Below are 16,362 nucleotides of genomic sequence, written 5' to 3' on the forward strand. Positions count from 1 at the left end.
TAGTGCAGTCTTCCTTCACTAACCTCATCCTACCATTTTACTTTTAAATGTCCTTATTTCTTCTGAGAAATGCTCACTTCCTGTTCTTCTGTCTGTACTTCCACACAGTAATGCAAGGCTTTCTCCCTGGTGTGGAGAAAGCCCCTTGAGGGGTGAGGGGGCGAGCAGGCAAGTCAGGACACTCTCTACTTTGCAGATAGAGAAAGGAGCTGTGTGTTAGTGGGTGTCCTGACACTCCTGCTCGCCCCCTCAAGAGGCTTTCTCCACACCAGGAAGAAAGCCTTGCATTACAGTGTGTAGTTACAGACAGAAGAACAGGAAGTGAGGATTTCTCAGAAGAAATAAGGACATTTAAAAGCAAAATCGAAGGGTGAGGCAAGTGAAGGAGGACTGCACTAAGGTAAAGAAAGCTATTTAGGGAAAACATTTTTTTCCTTTACAACCCCTTTAACTGTGCTAGATTGGGATCAGATGCGGTAAACATTGGTAAAAAGAATAAGGCCTCAAATGGAACCAATGTGTGGTCAGCAGAGACATCTTCACCTATTCAATGAAAAGATGCATCCAAGTGGACTCCTCATGAAGGTTGGTATTGATCATAAAACAGGTTAAAACGGCACATTTTGTGGCTCTTTTGATGAATACATTTTCAATGTGACTCCAATGGGTAGAACATATATATATATATATATATATATATATATATATATATATATATATATATATATATATATATATATATATATATAATAAAACATGTGATTTAAAAAGTGGTAAAAAGGCCCTTTAGTTATGGTGATTGTAGGTAAAATTAACAAAATCAAATTATGGATGTATGTATAGTAAATTACAAACTGTAATTTTTCACATAATTTACTATACTTTAAATACATCCATTACACTTTTGGATCAAGCAAAGTTGCCCAGCTCAGATAAATTGATGTCTAATTCTGCTAATTTTGATGACTTGTACTCTATGGAAGGGGAGTTTGTGAATCAACAAAATTGTACTAAATAATCAACCGACTGTTTCTATTTAAGGTATTTCTCCTTTAAGGATTCAGATGGCAGGTGCCTTTAAACTCTTTTGAAGTCCTCTTCACCTTTTGTAGGCCCACCCTGCAACCAACTATTGCCACCCTGTTGTTTTCTCACATAATGGCAAACTGCACTGGAGAAATCAATAGTGAACTTTTTATGATTACACTGTTGATGATCCTGATCTTCCTGCAAGATTACATGTCTTGCCCCCGGAACTACTCTTCTTAGTAGGTGCCATTAAGAACGTGATCTGTGAGATCTACAGAATGTCTTTACTTTCCGTATAAAACCTTATGGCTTGAAGCTTGTTTGGCAGAATGTCTTTGTGAATGTGTCTTTTGCACATGCCTTTCAAATGTACACTCCTCTTTGGAAATTTCCTTTGGAAACACATTCAGGTGGCTACTGGGGGAAGAAGTTTCCTACCCCAATCTTGCCTCCTTGTTGTATGCCCCCCCTCCCCACTGAGTGTATTCGATATGTTTGTCCCTTTACATCTATTTCATCTACTGCAGGTCTACTTTGATGCCCCCTTCATCTACTGCAGGTTATTCACATAATGGCAGACTTCTTACCTTTAAGCTCACCAGACCTGCTCAAACACAACCTTTGAATGAAAAGTTGCCCTACTCCTTGATAACATTTTCCCGACATTGGGCAAAGAGGTCCCAAACTTTTCATTCAATATGTCCGTCAGAGAAGTACACAAAGAATCACTATTGATGTCCCCTCTCTGCTATTTTTTATGCTACACATTATTTGCTGCTTCACAGACTTTTATTGCACCTCCTTGCAGCTTATATTCACAAGAACTAAACATTTTCTTCCCTGTTAGAGAGGATTTCAAGACTTGCATTTCTGCACATGGACCCAGCTTATTCAACAATGCATGTCCCACCATGCTCCTAAAAATATCTCTTCTATACTGCAGTAACTAGTCTCCTAGCTGGTCTCCAATAGACTTGTTGCTATGTGTACCGCAGCAAAGTGACTTCTGCCTACTTTCCTTTAAATTTACTACTATATCTCTCATACAGTGAGGAAAATAAGTATTTGAACACCCTGCTATTTTGCAAGTTCTCCCACTTGGAAATCATGGAGGGGTCTGAAATTGTTATCGTAGGTGCATGTCCACTGTGAGAGACATAATCAAAAAAAAAAATCCAGAAATCACAATGTATGATTTTTTTAACTATTTATTTGTATGATACAGCTGCAAATAAGTATTTGAACACCTGAGAAAATCAATGTTAATATTTGGTACAGTAGCCTTTGTTTGCAATTACAGAGGTCAAACGTTTCTTGTAGTTTTTCACCAGGTTTGCACACACTGGAGGAGGGATTTTGGCCCACTCCTCCACACAGATCTTCTCTAGATCAGTCAGGTTTCTGGGCTGTCGCTGAGAAACATGGAGTTTGAGCTCCCTCCAAAGATTCTCTATTGGGTTTAGGTCTGGAGACTGGCTAGGCCACGCCAGAACCTTGATATGCTTCTTACAGAGCCACTCCTTGGTTATCCTGGCTGTGTGCTTCGGGTCATTGTCATGTTGGAAGAGCCAGCCTCGACCCATCTTCAAAGCTCTAACTGAGGGAAGGAGGTTGTTGCCCAAAATCTCGCAATACATGGCCCCGGTCATCCTCTCCTTAATACAGTGCAGTCGCCCTGTCCCATGTGCAGAAAAACACCCCCAAAGCATGATGCTACCACCCCCATGCTTCACAGTAGGGATGGTGTTCTTGGGATGGTACTCATCATTCTTCTTCCTCCAAACACGGTTAGTGGAATTATGACCAAAAAGTTCTATTTTGGTCTCATCTGACCACATGACTTTCTCCCATGACTCCTCTGGATCATCGAAATGGTCATTGGCAAACTTAAGACAGGCCTTGACATGTGCTGGTTTAAGCAGGGGAACCTTCCGTGCCATGCATGATTTCAAACCATGACGTCTTAGTGTATTACCAACAGTAACCTTGGAAACGGTGGTCCCAGCTCTTTTCAGGTCATTGACCAGCTCCTCCCGTGTAGTCCTGGGCTGATTTCTCACCTTTCTTATGATCATTGAGACCCCACGAGGTGAGATTTTGCATGGAGCCCCAGTCCGAGGGAGATTGACAGTCATGTTTAGCTTCTTCCATTTTCTAATGATTGCTCCAACAGTGGACCTTTTTTCACCAAGCTGCTTGGTAAAATTTCCCCGTAGCCCTTTCCAGCCTTGTGGAGGTGTACAATTTTGTCTCTAGTGTCTTTGGACAGCTCTTTGGTCTTGGCCATGTTAGTAGTTGGATTCTTACTGATTGTATGGGGTGGACAGGTGTCTTTATGCAGCTAATGACCTCAAACAGGTGCATCTAATTTAGGATAATAAATGGAGTGGAGGTGGACATTTTAAAGGCAGACTAACAGGTCTTTGAGGGTCAGAATTCTAGCTGATAGACAGGTGTTCAAATACTTATTTGCAGCTGTATCATACAAATAAATTGTTAAAAAATCATAAATTGTGATTTCTGAATTTTTTTTTTTTTGATTATGTCTCTCACAGTGGACATGCACCTACGATGACAATTTCAGACCCCTCCATGATTTCCAAGTGGGAGAACTTGCAAAATAGCAGGGTGTTCAAATACTTATTTTCCTCACTGTATAAGAGATCCTCTAACTCATTACACCTTGTGGTGCTGTATCATTAGACCCTTAATCAGACCCTGAACTTTCATGTACTATGGTTTCTAGGAGGTCCAGTACAAAACATGGTCAAGGATCACTGGGACACCTGGTTTGCAAACTGAGCAGTCTTTGTGCTCTTGCTTGTTTAAAATAATTATCCTTGACACCTGTAAACTTGTATGCTCACCCAGTGCTGGAAAACGTTTCATTGCCCCGATTTCAGTACCCCTATGTGCTTGTTCCCCTCCACATTTAGATACCTCAGCATATGTCTACCCATCTCAGCAAGCATATTCAATTATGTGACTGCTTTACAGACTCAACTAGAGATTTTCCTTCTTGGGGGCATGCAGATTACCCCTTTTTAACACTCCCCCCCCCCCCCCATACTCTTTAATTTATTGTGTGAGGTAGTTAATTATCACCTAGTGTGATGATGGAGAACCCCTAGAAACTCCTCCGGTTTCTCATAAACTTCTTCTTTTGGACTCACAAAAGACACCTAACCCTTGGTGAATAAGAACAAAAAAGCATCACAGAAAAGCTCTGATTGTGTAGTGTGTAAACAAATCATTTATTGGGTACATCATAATAATAAAGACACTCTGCTTTAACTGTACTCCCAAAAGAAGGTGCATAAACAAGCCACAGACAAATCACATTGATGTGCAGACCTTTGATCAAAACTTTCAAGCAGGGAGTGAGTCAGCATCTTTCTTTGGACTGATGCTGTGATTCCAAAGTTTTAATTTGCGGTGCTCAGGGCTGACACCCAATTTCAGGCAAGGTGGACACAGAGCGTGGGGCCCCCTGATCTCCTCATCACCAGGGCAAATGGAACGCAGTAATTTTGCGTTAGTTCACCCTGTGATCAGTGCAGGGTATGCTGGGGTACTTTTGATGCCAAAAAGTTAAAGCGGAGTTCCGGCTGGGTGAAATAAAATAAAGTCAAATGTACAAATACTGTAGCTGCTGACTTATAATATAAGGACACTTACCTGTCCAGGGAGCCAGCTATGTCGGGCCCCCAAGCTGACCCATCCATCAGCTCCGGGTGCAGACGCCAGCATCCTTACTGAGGGCTTCACAGACGGTTTCCTACTGCACATGCACGAGCCGTGCTGCAATTTCTGAATGGTCCCTGCTGTCTTCTGGGTCATGTGTGTCTCACAGAAGGCACAAACTGCAACTGTCATTTTCACAATAAAGAATGCAATTTAAATGCATTTTTTGCTGTGAAAATGAAAATGGTCCCAAAAATGTGTCAAAATTGGCCGAAGTGTCCGCCATAATTTCGCAGTCACGAAAAAAATTGGTGATCGCCGCCATTAGTAGTTAAAAAAAATAATTAATAAAAATGCAATAAAAATATCCCCTATTTTGTAAACGCTATAAATTTTGCGCAAACCAATCGATAAACGCTTATTGCGATTTTTTTATCAAAAATAGGTAGAAGAATACGTATCAGCCTAAACTGAGGGAAAAAAAAAATGTATATATGTTTTTGGGGGATATTTATTACAGCAAAAAGTAAAAAATATTGCATTTTTTTCAAAATTGTTGCTCTATTTTTGTTTAAAGCGCAAAAAATAAAAACCGCAGAGGTGATCAAATACCACCAAAAGAAAGCTCTATCTGTGGGGAAAAAAGGACGCCATTTTTGTTTGGGAGCCACGTCGCACAAGCGCGCAATTGTCTGTTAAAGCGACGCAGTGGCGAATTGTAAAAATGCCTTTGGGCATTTAGCAGCATATTGGTCCGGGGTTTAAGTGGTTAAACAAGTTCAAGAAACGGGTTACATATTGCCAAGCAAAAAAGTGAAGTAGTGAAATATAGGCAATACAATGAAAATACTAATATTTTGTCTATCAGAAAGGATTGGTGATCCAATAAAGATACAATCTATATATCCAAGACCTCTAATAACAGGCCCCATAAACCCAGAAGGTTTGTGCCTGTTTTAACACTGGGGCTTTCTCCTAGGTATTGGAGGTACATGAATTGAATATGTGCTTTCTTTTTTAGCTGTGTTTGCATGCACTACATACCCCATTTTTTATGTGTATTTATGTTTTGATCATTGTTTTTTTCTTTTTGTCCATCCACTGTTTTGTTCATATATATAGTTCATTGTGTATTGTTTATCAGACTCATCCATCCCGCATCAGGCTTTCAGAAATCATGGCAAAGGGTTATACACCTATCCCGGGTTCCTTTCAGAGTGCATCCGTTACAGTACAGTTGGTAAGAACCAGTGCTTGTCAACAAAAACTTGCCGTGACATTTTCAAATGTATGTGATTTTTTACAAAAATGTGTATTTGTATTCAATAATGCATAACAGCTGTTGTCTTGTTGTATAGTTATTTGTTAGACATCTAATTTTCTTATAGTAAACAATAGCGTTTACTCTCCTGCATATAAAACAGACATACGCTTTACGTACCCTCACTTTACTTACACTCGCAAGTACAGACACATTGGCGTCTATGGGAAATCTTGGTCAGCTTGACATGTCACTGCTCAAGGTTTTTACCATTACGGTCTATGGGAAATTGTGTCAGCTTGGCATGGCACTGCTCCTGAACCATAAGTGACAGGAACACCAAACTTGGGGAGCACCGAGAGGGGACCCAAGACTACAACATATCCATATTTTGGGGTCGGCTAGCTTGCCTAGGTAGTTATGCCTGTAAATGACTATTGCAATGCAGAATATGCATTGAGAAGTGAAAAAGGATATTGCTTCACTTTAAGTACATGTTCGTTTTACATACCTGTACATGCCCTGATCCTATTGTGTACTTAAACGTGGGGTATGCCTGTATATGTTTTGCCAAGCAATGGAAACCTCAAGATATACAGTTGTGATAAACTGATAGCCTTTAAAGTATTTGTGAATTCTTACATTGTAAAACAACCCATTCCGTTTGAAATAGAAATGCAAGGCAAAGCTTTTGTGTATTTATAGCTATATAAAAAAAAATAGGAATTCCCTTTTTTAAAGTGATCACATGAGCTCTGTTTACAGCTGCATAAGGGGCTTAAGGGGCTTAAAGAGATGGAGGTGAAGACTGCGGGGATCGTGTCAGCAGGAGGCAGAGAAACTGCAGTGCACTGATCCTCCCAGTAAAGAGCTATGCTGGGGAAGGGGGGGAGCTTGTCAGCAGAAGTCTGACCATTGGAGTATATGTTGCCTGTGCTTCCAAGTAGAATGCAAAGAATAAAACTTGTCATGTTGGGATGGATGTGCTTTTTATGACCTGGAGTCATACCATGCTGGGGTTAGTTTCAAGCAGGGAGACTGGCAGGATCACCAGGTATTTCAAACAAAGGTAGCAATGCAAAGAGAACAGGATACCTTTTCATACAAGTACATGATGCAACAGACACAGTTGCAATAAAAAGTATGTGAACCCTTATGGAATGATATGAATTTCTGCACAAATTGTTCATAAAATGTGATCTGATCTTCATCTAAGTCACAACAATAGACAATCACAGTCTGCTTAAACTAATAACACACAAATAATTAAATGTTATCATGTTTTATTGAACACACCATGTAAACATTCACAATGCAGGTGGAAAAAGTATGTGAACCCCTAGACCGGGGGTGTCAAACTGGCGGCCCTCCAGCTGTTGCAAAACTACAAGTCCCATGAGGCATTGCAAGGCTAACAGTTACAAGCATGACTCTCACAGGCAGAGGCATGATGGGACTTGTAGTTTCGGAACAGCTGGAGGGCCGCCAGTTTGACACCCCTGCCCTAGACTAATGACATCTCCAAGAGCTAATTGGAGTGAGGTGTTGGTAACAGCTGCCCTGCCCTATAAAAAACACACACCAGTTCTGGGTTTGCTTTTCACAAGAAGCATTGCCTGATGTGAATGATGCCTCACACAAAAAAGCTCTCAGAAGACCTATGATTAAGAATTGTTAACTTGCATAAAGCTGGAAAGGGTTATAAAAGTATCTCCAAAAGCCTTACTGTTAATCAGTCCACAGTAAGACAAATTGGCCCAGATTCACAGAGAGCAAGGCACACATTACGCCGCCGTAGAGTAACCAATGTACGCTACGCCAACACAGCGCAGAGAGGCAAGCAATGCATTCAGCAAGCCAGTGCTCTCAATGCTGCACCAGCGTGGCGTGGGATTCGAAGGCGTACGCCGGCGTAGGTGGAAGTGGGCGTGACCCATGCAAATGAGGCGTGACCCCATGCAAATGATGGGCAAAGTGCCAGACAGATACGTATCACGAACTGCGCATGCGCCGTGACGTGGACGTATCCCCCTTCGCCTGCTCACAACCACATCGGAACAACTGCCTAAACTACGCCGGATCACTGCGTACGGCGTGAGCGTAACCTACGCCCAGCCAGACGCACGTCTAACGTAAAATATGCCGGCTTGTGTTCCCTGGTGCAGATCTTTGCATGTCTGCTGCTGGGTTGCACCTCCTTTATGGGGAATAACTTTACGCCGGACGTACAACTTACGTGCACCTCGCGTAGCCTGCTTAGGGCGCACGCAGGTTCGTGAATCGCCGTATTTCCCTCATTTGCATGTTTGAATGGCTAATCAATGGGAGCGGCACCATGCACCCAGCCTAAATGTGCGCCCACCCTACCCTGGTGTAAGCAAGCTACGTCGGCGGGTTGTAGCCTGGTTTTAGGCGCATATCTGTTTGTGGGTCTGGCGCACAGATACGACAGCGCACATTTACATTTACGTCAGCGTAACTTGTTATACGTCGGCGTAAGTGCTTTGTGAATCTGGGCCATTGTCTATAAATGGAGAAAGTTCAGCACTGCTATTAACTCTCTCTAGGAGTGGCCGTCCTGTAAAGATGATTGCAAGAGCACAGCACAGACTGCTCAATGAGGTGAAGAAAAATCCTAGAGTGTCAGCTAAAGACTTACAAAAGTCTCTGGCATACGCCAACATCCCTGTTAGTGAATCTACAATACATAAGACACTAAACAAGAATTTCATTGGAGGATACCACAGAGGAAGCCATTGCTGCACGTTTACAGTTTGCACAAGAGCACCTGGATGTTCCACAGCAGTATTGGCAAAATATTCTGTGGACAGATGAAACCAAAGTTGAGTTGTTTGGAAGAAACACACAACACTATGTGTGGAGAAAAAGTGGCACAGCACACCGATATCAAAACCTCATCCCAACCAAGTATGGTGGTGGGGGCATCATGGTTTGGGGCTGCTTTGCTGCGTCATCCACCAGCGGAAGCTCAACAGAAGATGGGTCTTGCAACAGGACAACGACCCAAAGCATAGAAGTAAATCAACAACAGAATGGCGTAAACAGAAGAAAATACACCTTCTGGTGTTGCCCACTCAGAATCCTGACCTTAACCCGATTGAGATGCTGTGGCATGACCTCAAGAAAGCAATTCACACCAGACATGTAATTGTCTATTGTTGTGACTTAGATGAAGATCAGATAACATTGTATGACCAATTTGTGCAGAAATCCATATCATTCCAAAAGGGTTCACATACTGTTTCTTGCAACTGTATCAGGAATAATAAAGTTGGGGTAGCATTCATTTTAAGAATAACTGTTTACTCACTGCCAGATTATGTAGCATGTTGTATCAATGTGAATACACGAAATTTAAGTGGATGTAAACCCAATTCATGAAATTTGAGCTGGGCACATATATATAAAGATGAAGACAGCAGATATACATGTAAAACTTATATAGGGAGATTAGTTTCATCCCTGTGTATCATCTGAAGCTGTTCACTTCACTGGGTATATGTGAGGGTTTACATCCACCTTAATGTAGTAATATTTCACACTTAACAGAGAATGTTGAATATTTCTATCTAAAAATTGACTGAGCCGTGTGGAAAGTTATCGGCTGCACAGTGACAGCATCCAATCGGATGCATTCACTTTTCACAGTGCCAGCAGCTGTAGGTGCCATGAAAGCCTGAATACAATAGCCTACAGTGGAGAGTCCCTCATGCATGCTGTTAGCGTGGATGGGGAATTCATTGATTTATTTTCTCTTGTGGGCTGAATGACCATAATTTCAGCCGTCTATGAGGGCCTTAGGTAGTTATAAGCACACATGACCTAAATGGTAATTTATAAGGATTTTGCAGTTGTATAGGTTGGGGTCTGCCATGTGCAGGATTTTTTTTGCTGGGGTGAACCTTCTATAGAGCTTTTTATAGATGATTGAAGAAAAATACTAGGCACTTCCAGGTATATAGGGAGCATGTGAATTACTCCTTCTTTTCTCATATGATGGTGCTGGTGCCTGGTGTTTGGCACAGCACTGTTACATGGAGATGGGCAAACAGTCCTCATCCATGTATAAGCTGGTTTGGAAATTACAGAGGGCTTTTTTTTCCTTGCTCCTGGAGCCTGCAGGGAGCAAAAAATGTGTACTGGGGTGAGGAAGAGTTAAAGTTGCTTTACTGGCTCTCAATTTTAAATAATGGATCCTAAGCACCTTGGTAAGATCCCTTAACACACAATAAATTCATATTGGGGCACAATCACAGGACATCTGCATATCCATGACAATAGGGTTATGCTGCCACCTTCAAGTATTTGGACACTGGCAAAAAATGACAGGCAAGGCTTCATTTATTTTTATTTGCTAATGTCTTAAGTTTTGCCCTCGTTCTTTGGGACATCCCTTTCATCATGGATACTAAGATGTTTTGTGTCCAATAAATATATTGGAATTTTTGGTTTATCTGTAAAATCTTTTTCTTGGAGTACATCACTGGACACAGAGCTCCCACCCCTCTTTCTTTGTGGTTCATGGCGTGCTACAAAAAATAAATTGACCGTGAACAGTCAACAAAATATGGCAGCATGGTCCTATTATCATGGATTTAAAGATGCTCTGTGTCCTGTGTTGTACTCCAGGAAAAGGATTTTACAGGTAAACCAAAAATGTCTTGAATCAAACACTGTGACTGACTCCAGGTGCCTAAATTCAGCTTTCTGTTGATGAGCACATACACTGAGTATTATTAACAAGGGGGCAGCGCAGATGCTAGTAGCTGTCCCTCAATGAGTTTGGAGGAGCAAAGTGGCTTGCTGTGGTAATGTGTGTTTTTGTGGATGCGCACAACCATAAGTCATGCAGGGGTGGCTCCATAGGAACCCGCAAGGGAAAGGAGCCACCCTAGAACTGGAGGATTGGGCCAGCCCTGAAAGGAGAAAGCTGAAACGGGTGAAAGCAAAACTTCTAAGGCTAAAGCACCAGGGAATACAGTACGACTTATTACCAGAAGCACATGCTTCTAAAAAGTTAGCAGTTAATTTTGCTTTAAAATATGTTTCTGGGAAAGTAATAATTCTCCTTTGCAATGAGGATGCCTACAAGGATTAAATGTGAGTTTAGGTCTAGCAGACCAGGAAAATCAATTTTTCTCATTCAATTCACTGCTCCCCCAGCAGCTGGAACTCTCCTCAACTTCCCTACGCTCCGGTGGTGGACTGTCCCTTTGCATACTCATGTCTGGTGCAGAGCTATGTGCTCTACACTTTACTTAATGATAATCAGTCAGAGGACATGTGACTGCCAGAGCATTGGAAAGAAAATGCTACAGGGGCCATTCTAGCAGCGTGGAAGAAAGCCTGTGGAAAACAGAGGTTCATGTAAGTAAAACTGCTTTATCCAGTTCCCCAGACCAAAACAAATATTTAATCCTTGCAGTGTTGGGACAATTTCCAAGTAAGTACCATGCATTAATACATTAAATTCACAAATTCACATATGGTATATTCTTATGGGAAGTGTTTACATTAACCAACATTATAAATCAAATACAAGCCGTTTTACTTTCCAAATAAGTTAGCCAAGAAACCTTTGAAAAGTACAGCAAGGAGCGTTGAACATAGTAGACGACCATAAAACATTAACTTTCTTTATCGTTACATCACGGGACACAGAGCGGCATTCATTACTATATGGGTTATATGGAGTACCTTCAGGTGATGGACACTGGCAATCTCAAACAGGAAATGCCCCTCCCTATATAACCCCCTCCCATAGGAGGAGTACCTCAGTTTTTACGCCAGTGTCTTAGGTGTTGGTCATGGTTTAGCTTGCCTCCGCATCCTTTGGATTAGGTGAGCTAACCGGTTCTGTCCAAAGGCCTCAGCGCTAAAGTGGTCAGTAACCGGACCCCAAACCCTTGGGGTATAGCCCATAATGCTTTTCTCTTTAGAGAGCTGGACCCTGGGCCCAGAACTTAGAAACCTTTGGGTGCCCAATGTTTCTGTTGCCAGAGTGCTATATGGGCCCAGGACAGTGGATCCTTCATAGGAACCCAGGGCCTGAAGGTCTAGACATCCCCACGGAGATGGGGGAAGATTGGCAAAGTCCTGCGGCATGGAGCAGGTAAGTGAGGGGAAAACTTGCGGAACTTGGTTCTTAGCAGGTTTTTTCTGGGGGGTCACAGGGGACATGCCTAAAGTTATGCGCTGCATCTGGCAAACTAGTCACATATCTTAATGATAGGATGGCTCTATGTGTATTTTTTCCCCATAAGAAGTGACCTCCCTTGTAGTGTTGGAAAAGCATTTGAGTAGGGCCTGTGTAATATAAAGTGTATGTGTGTGTCAGAGAGCTATGCTTACCTGCAAGCCTCCAGGCGATGCTCCATCAGTCTTCCTCCTCAGAGCCTGCAAAGCAGGCAAAACGCTGACCTCCTCGTGGTTCCAGCTGGAGCAGAGAGGCTCCCTTCCCCCCAACCCCCCCCCTATCGGCGGGCGCGCACACGCGCGTTCACGTGTTATAGGCACAATTTGCGCCGTTTAGCTGAGGGGGGAAGGGCGGGTCAGTGGTTTAAGGAAGGGGCGGCCCTTCCTTTTCGTTCCAAACAGCATTCGATACATTGGAACTGGGGAGGAAAGACCAGAGCGGCAGCACGGGGCGCCGAGGACACACAGTGGCCAAAAAGAATATTGCAGTCTTCAGAAGACTGTTTTCAAGCCTAGAAATAGGCTGTTTCTTTCTATCTCATAGTTTTTCTTGCAATACTACTCAGGGGGACAGAATGATTTTTCTTTCCTGGATTTGAAACAAAAAAAAAAAAAAAAAAGTCATCTAGGGGAGAGGAAGCATTTTTTTTCCCCCAAACAGGTGTTTGGGCAATTAACTTTTATAGTTCCAAGTACCAATAGGTAGCAGGTGTACCTCGGTATTGTACCATGGCATCCGGGTCAGAGGGTACAAGAGGTGGGGATTCCCCCAGAGAGTCTGAGGTCTCGGACAAAGCTATGCCGCTGCTTTCCCCACAGGGAGCCTTGGGGCCATCGGGATCTGGGGCTGGAGCTGGCGCGGGTCAGTCCAACCCTAAGATGGTCACGGACGAGGTATTACTCACCTCTTTAAGAGAGATGGAGAAAAGAATGGGAAAAATGATAGCCACAGCTATGCGGGGCAGTAAACGGATTAGATCTCCGTCGCCCGAGCATGGACCCTCAGAAGAGGAGGTCCTTTCCTCAGGGGAATTGGACGATCTCTTGGACAAGGACCAAGTAGGTTCAGGGATCGAAGATCCGGATACAGAGGAGTCTGGAGCAGTCTCCCAAGGGGAGGGCTGGTGGATTCAAGCCTTAACGGACTTGGTCCATAATGCATTCAACTTGCCAGTACCAGATCTCCAGGTATCGACGGTTTCAGCTTTGGGCTCACTGAGGGCGCCTCAAAGCAATGCAGTGTTTCCGATCCACCCTCTATTAGAGGGAGTTTTGTTCCAAGATTGGAACAAGCCAGATAAAATCTTCTTACCACCTAAAAGATTCTCTGCCCTATATCCTATGGAAGATAAATTTTCCAAGAAATGGGCTACTCCTGCAGTGGACGCAGCCATCTCATGTGTTAACAAGTCGTTAACATGCCCTGTAGAAAACATACAGGTATTCAAGGATCCAGTTGATAAACGCTTGGAAGCACTACTTAAGAACTCCTTCACTAGGGCAGGGGCAGTAGTACAGCCAGCGGTGGCTGCGATTGGGGTTGCTCAAGCATTATCGGATCAAATTAAGCAGATGCTTAAACTTATTCCTGCCCAGCAGGCATAAGAATTTTCGGATGTCCCTAGGGCCATATGTTTTACAGTAGACGCAATTAAGGATTATATCCAGCAAGCGTCACGTTTATCGTTATCCCTTATCCATATGAGAAGACTCTTATGGTTAAAGAGCTGGGAGGCCGAGCCCCCATGCAAGAAGCTCCTGGTAGGGTTTCCCTTCTATGGAGAACGACTCTTCGGAGAAGACCTAGATAAATACATTCAGACCATTTCAAACGGCAAAAGTACTCTCTTGCCAACTAAGAAGAAGTTTCAGGGGCCTGCGTTTAAACGACAGTACTCCCCTGGGCAGGGGCCCTCTAATGCCAAACAGTATCGACGGCCTCCTGCGAAAGCAAACTTCGGCTTCAACAGCAAGTCTCAAGGACAGGCTGCTAGAGGCAGAAAGCAGTGGTTTCGCAAACCAGCAAAACCAGCCCCCAAGCCCTTATGAAGGGGCGCCCCCACCCACGAAGGTGGGGGGAAGGCTGCGACTCTTTTCAGAGGTTTGGGAAGCCAGCATTCCCGACGAATGGGTACGGTCTTCCGTGGCCACGGGCTACAAATTAGATTTCCTAAAGTTTCCTCCTCCTCATTTCCAGGAGTCGAGGATTCCAAACGATCCGGAGAAGGGAGCCGCATTAATGTCGGCATTAAATCATCTACTTTCCCAGGAAGTAATAGTAGAGGTACCAGTCCTGGAACGGGGACTAGGTTTCTACTCCAACCTATTCATCATCCCGAAGTCCAATGGAGATGTCAGGCCAATTTTGGACCTAAAGATGGTAAATGCATACCTAAAGATCCGCTCATTTCGGATGGAATCCGTGCGGTCAGCAGCTGCCACACTCCAAAAGGACGACTTCATGGCGTCCATAGACATAAAGGATGCCTACCTTCATGTTCCAATTTATCAGCCACATCAAAAATATCTACGCTTCATGGTGGCTTCGCGTCACTTCCAATTCGTGGCGCTTCCCTTCGGGTTGGCTACGGCCCCCCGGGTGTTCACGAAGGTCCTAGCTCCAATCCTAGCCAAACTAAGGATCCAAGGGGTCACGATCCTAGCATACCTGGACGACCTCCTAGTCATAGATCACTCGTCTCCCGGCTTGGAGCGAGCAGTGGCCCTCACGGGCCAATACCTCGAGAAGTTCGGCTGGGTCCTAAATCGAGAAAAGTCCGCTTTCCTGCCCACAAGGCAGTTGGAATATCTCGGCATGAGATTAGACACAGAACAACAAAGAGTGTTTCTACCTCTGAGGAAGGTCAAAGCCATCAAGGAATTAATCCTACTGGTTCTAAGCAAAAAGGAACCGACTATTCGCCTATGTATGAGGTTACTAGGCAAGATGGTGGCCACATTCGAGGCGGTACCATACGCCCAGAGTCACACTCGCATCCTGCAGGCAGCCATCCTGTCAGCATGGAGCAGAAGGCCACAGGCCTTGGATATCCCGTTGCCGCTCTCATCAAGAGTCCGACAAAGTCTGTGTTGGTGGTTAAATCCTCAGAACCTACTGAAGGGGAGATCTTTCAGCCCAGTGGCTTGGAAGATAGTGACCACAGACGCCAGCCTGACAGGCTGGGGAGCAATTTTGGATGGTTGCACTCGCCAAGGTACTTGGGCAAAGCTAGAGGAGCAGTTGCCCATCAACATCTTGGAGCTCAGAGCTGCTCGACTAGCCCTCAGGGCTTGGACGTCAAAATTGCAGGGGTTCCCGGTGAGAATTCAATCAGACAATGCCACGGTTGTGGCATACATAAATCACCAAGGGGGAACCAGGAGTCAAGCCGCTCAGAGAGAGGTAAGCTTGATTCTCCTATGGGCAGAGGCTCATGTGCCCTGCATATCGGCAATATTCATTCCCGGAGTGGACAACTTTCAGGCGGACTTCTTAAGCCGCCAGACTCTATGGCCGGGGGAATGGTCTCTGCATCCACAAATCTTTCAAGCACTCTGCCAAAGATGGGGAGTGCCGGACGTGGATGTCATGGCATCGAGACTCAACAAGAAGCTAGACAGGTTCATGTCCCGCTCAAGGGATCCGATGGCCTGCGGAACCGATGCGCTGGTTTGCCCTTGGCATCAGTTCAAACTTCTTTATGCGTTTCCCCCGCTTCAGTTACTACCCCGCCTGCTGCGCAGGATCAGGGTGGAGCACATACCAGTCATCCTGGTAGCTCCAGCATGGCCCAGAAGGGCATGGTACTCACTAATCTTAAAGATGGTAGTGGGAGACCCTTGGACTCTTCCTCTACGGCCAGACCTGCTATCGCAAGGTCCGATCCTCCACCCTGCCTTACGGCATCTAAATTTGACGGCCTGGAAGCTGAATCCCTGATTCTCAGGGGTAGAGGTCTGTCTCAGAATGTAATCTCTACCCTAATCAGAGCCAGGAAACCGGTCTCTAGGGTGATTTATCACAGGGTCTGGAAGGCCTATGTAGGCTGGTGTGAGTCCAAGCTATGGCTTCCTCGCAAATTCACCATTGATAGAGTTTTAAGTTTTCTCCAGCTAGGAGTGGATAAAGGATTGGCATTAAGCACAATCAAAGGACAGATTTCTGCTCTGTC

The 16,362-nt window shown here is 44.2% G+C and overlaps 1 protein-coding gene across 20 annotated transcripts in view; it reads left to right on the forward strand.

Annotated features, from left to right (window-relative positions):
- Positions 1-16,362, forward strand: part of GPHN (gephyrin) — a 780,484-nt gene that overhangs the window by 446,938 nt on the left and 317,184 nt on the right. For 14 of the 20 annotated variants that reach the window (XM_040333276.1, XM_040333279.1, XM_040333277.1 and 11 more), the window contains exon 9: positions 5,858-5,953. The exons of the other annotated variants lie outside the window; for them this stretch is intronic. In XM_040333276.1, coding sequence (XP_040189210.1) covers positions 5,858-5,953 — 96 coding nt within the window. The remainder of the gene's footprint in view (positions 1-5,857; positions 5,954-16,362) is intronic. 20 annotated transcript variants of the gene reach the window in all.

The sequence above is a fragment of the Rana temporaria genome, chromosome 13 (assembly GCF_905171775.1).
Source record: "Rana temporaria chromosome 13, aRanTem1.1, whole genome shotgun sequence".
Taxonomy (NCBI): domain Eukaryota; kingdom Metazoa; phylum Chordata; class Amphibia; order Anura; family Ranidae; genus Rana; species Rana temporaria.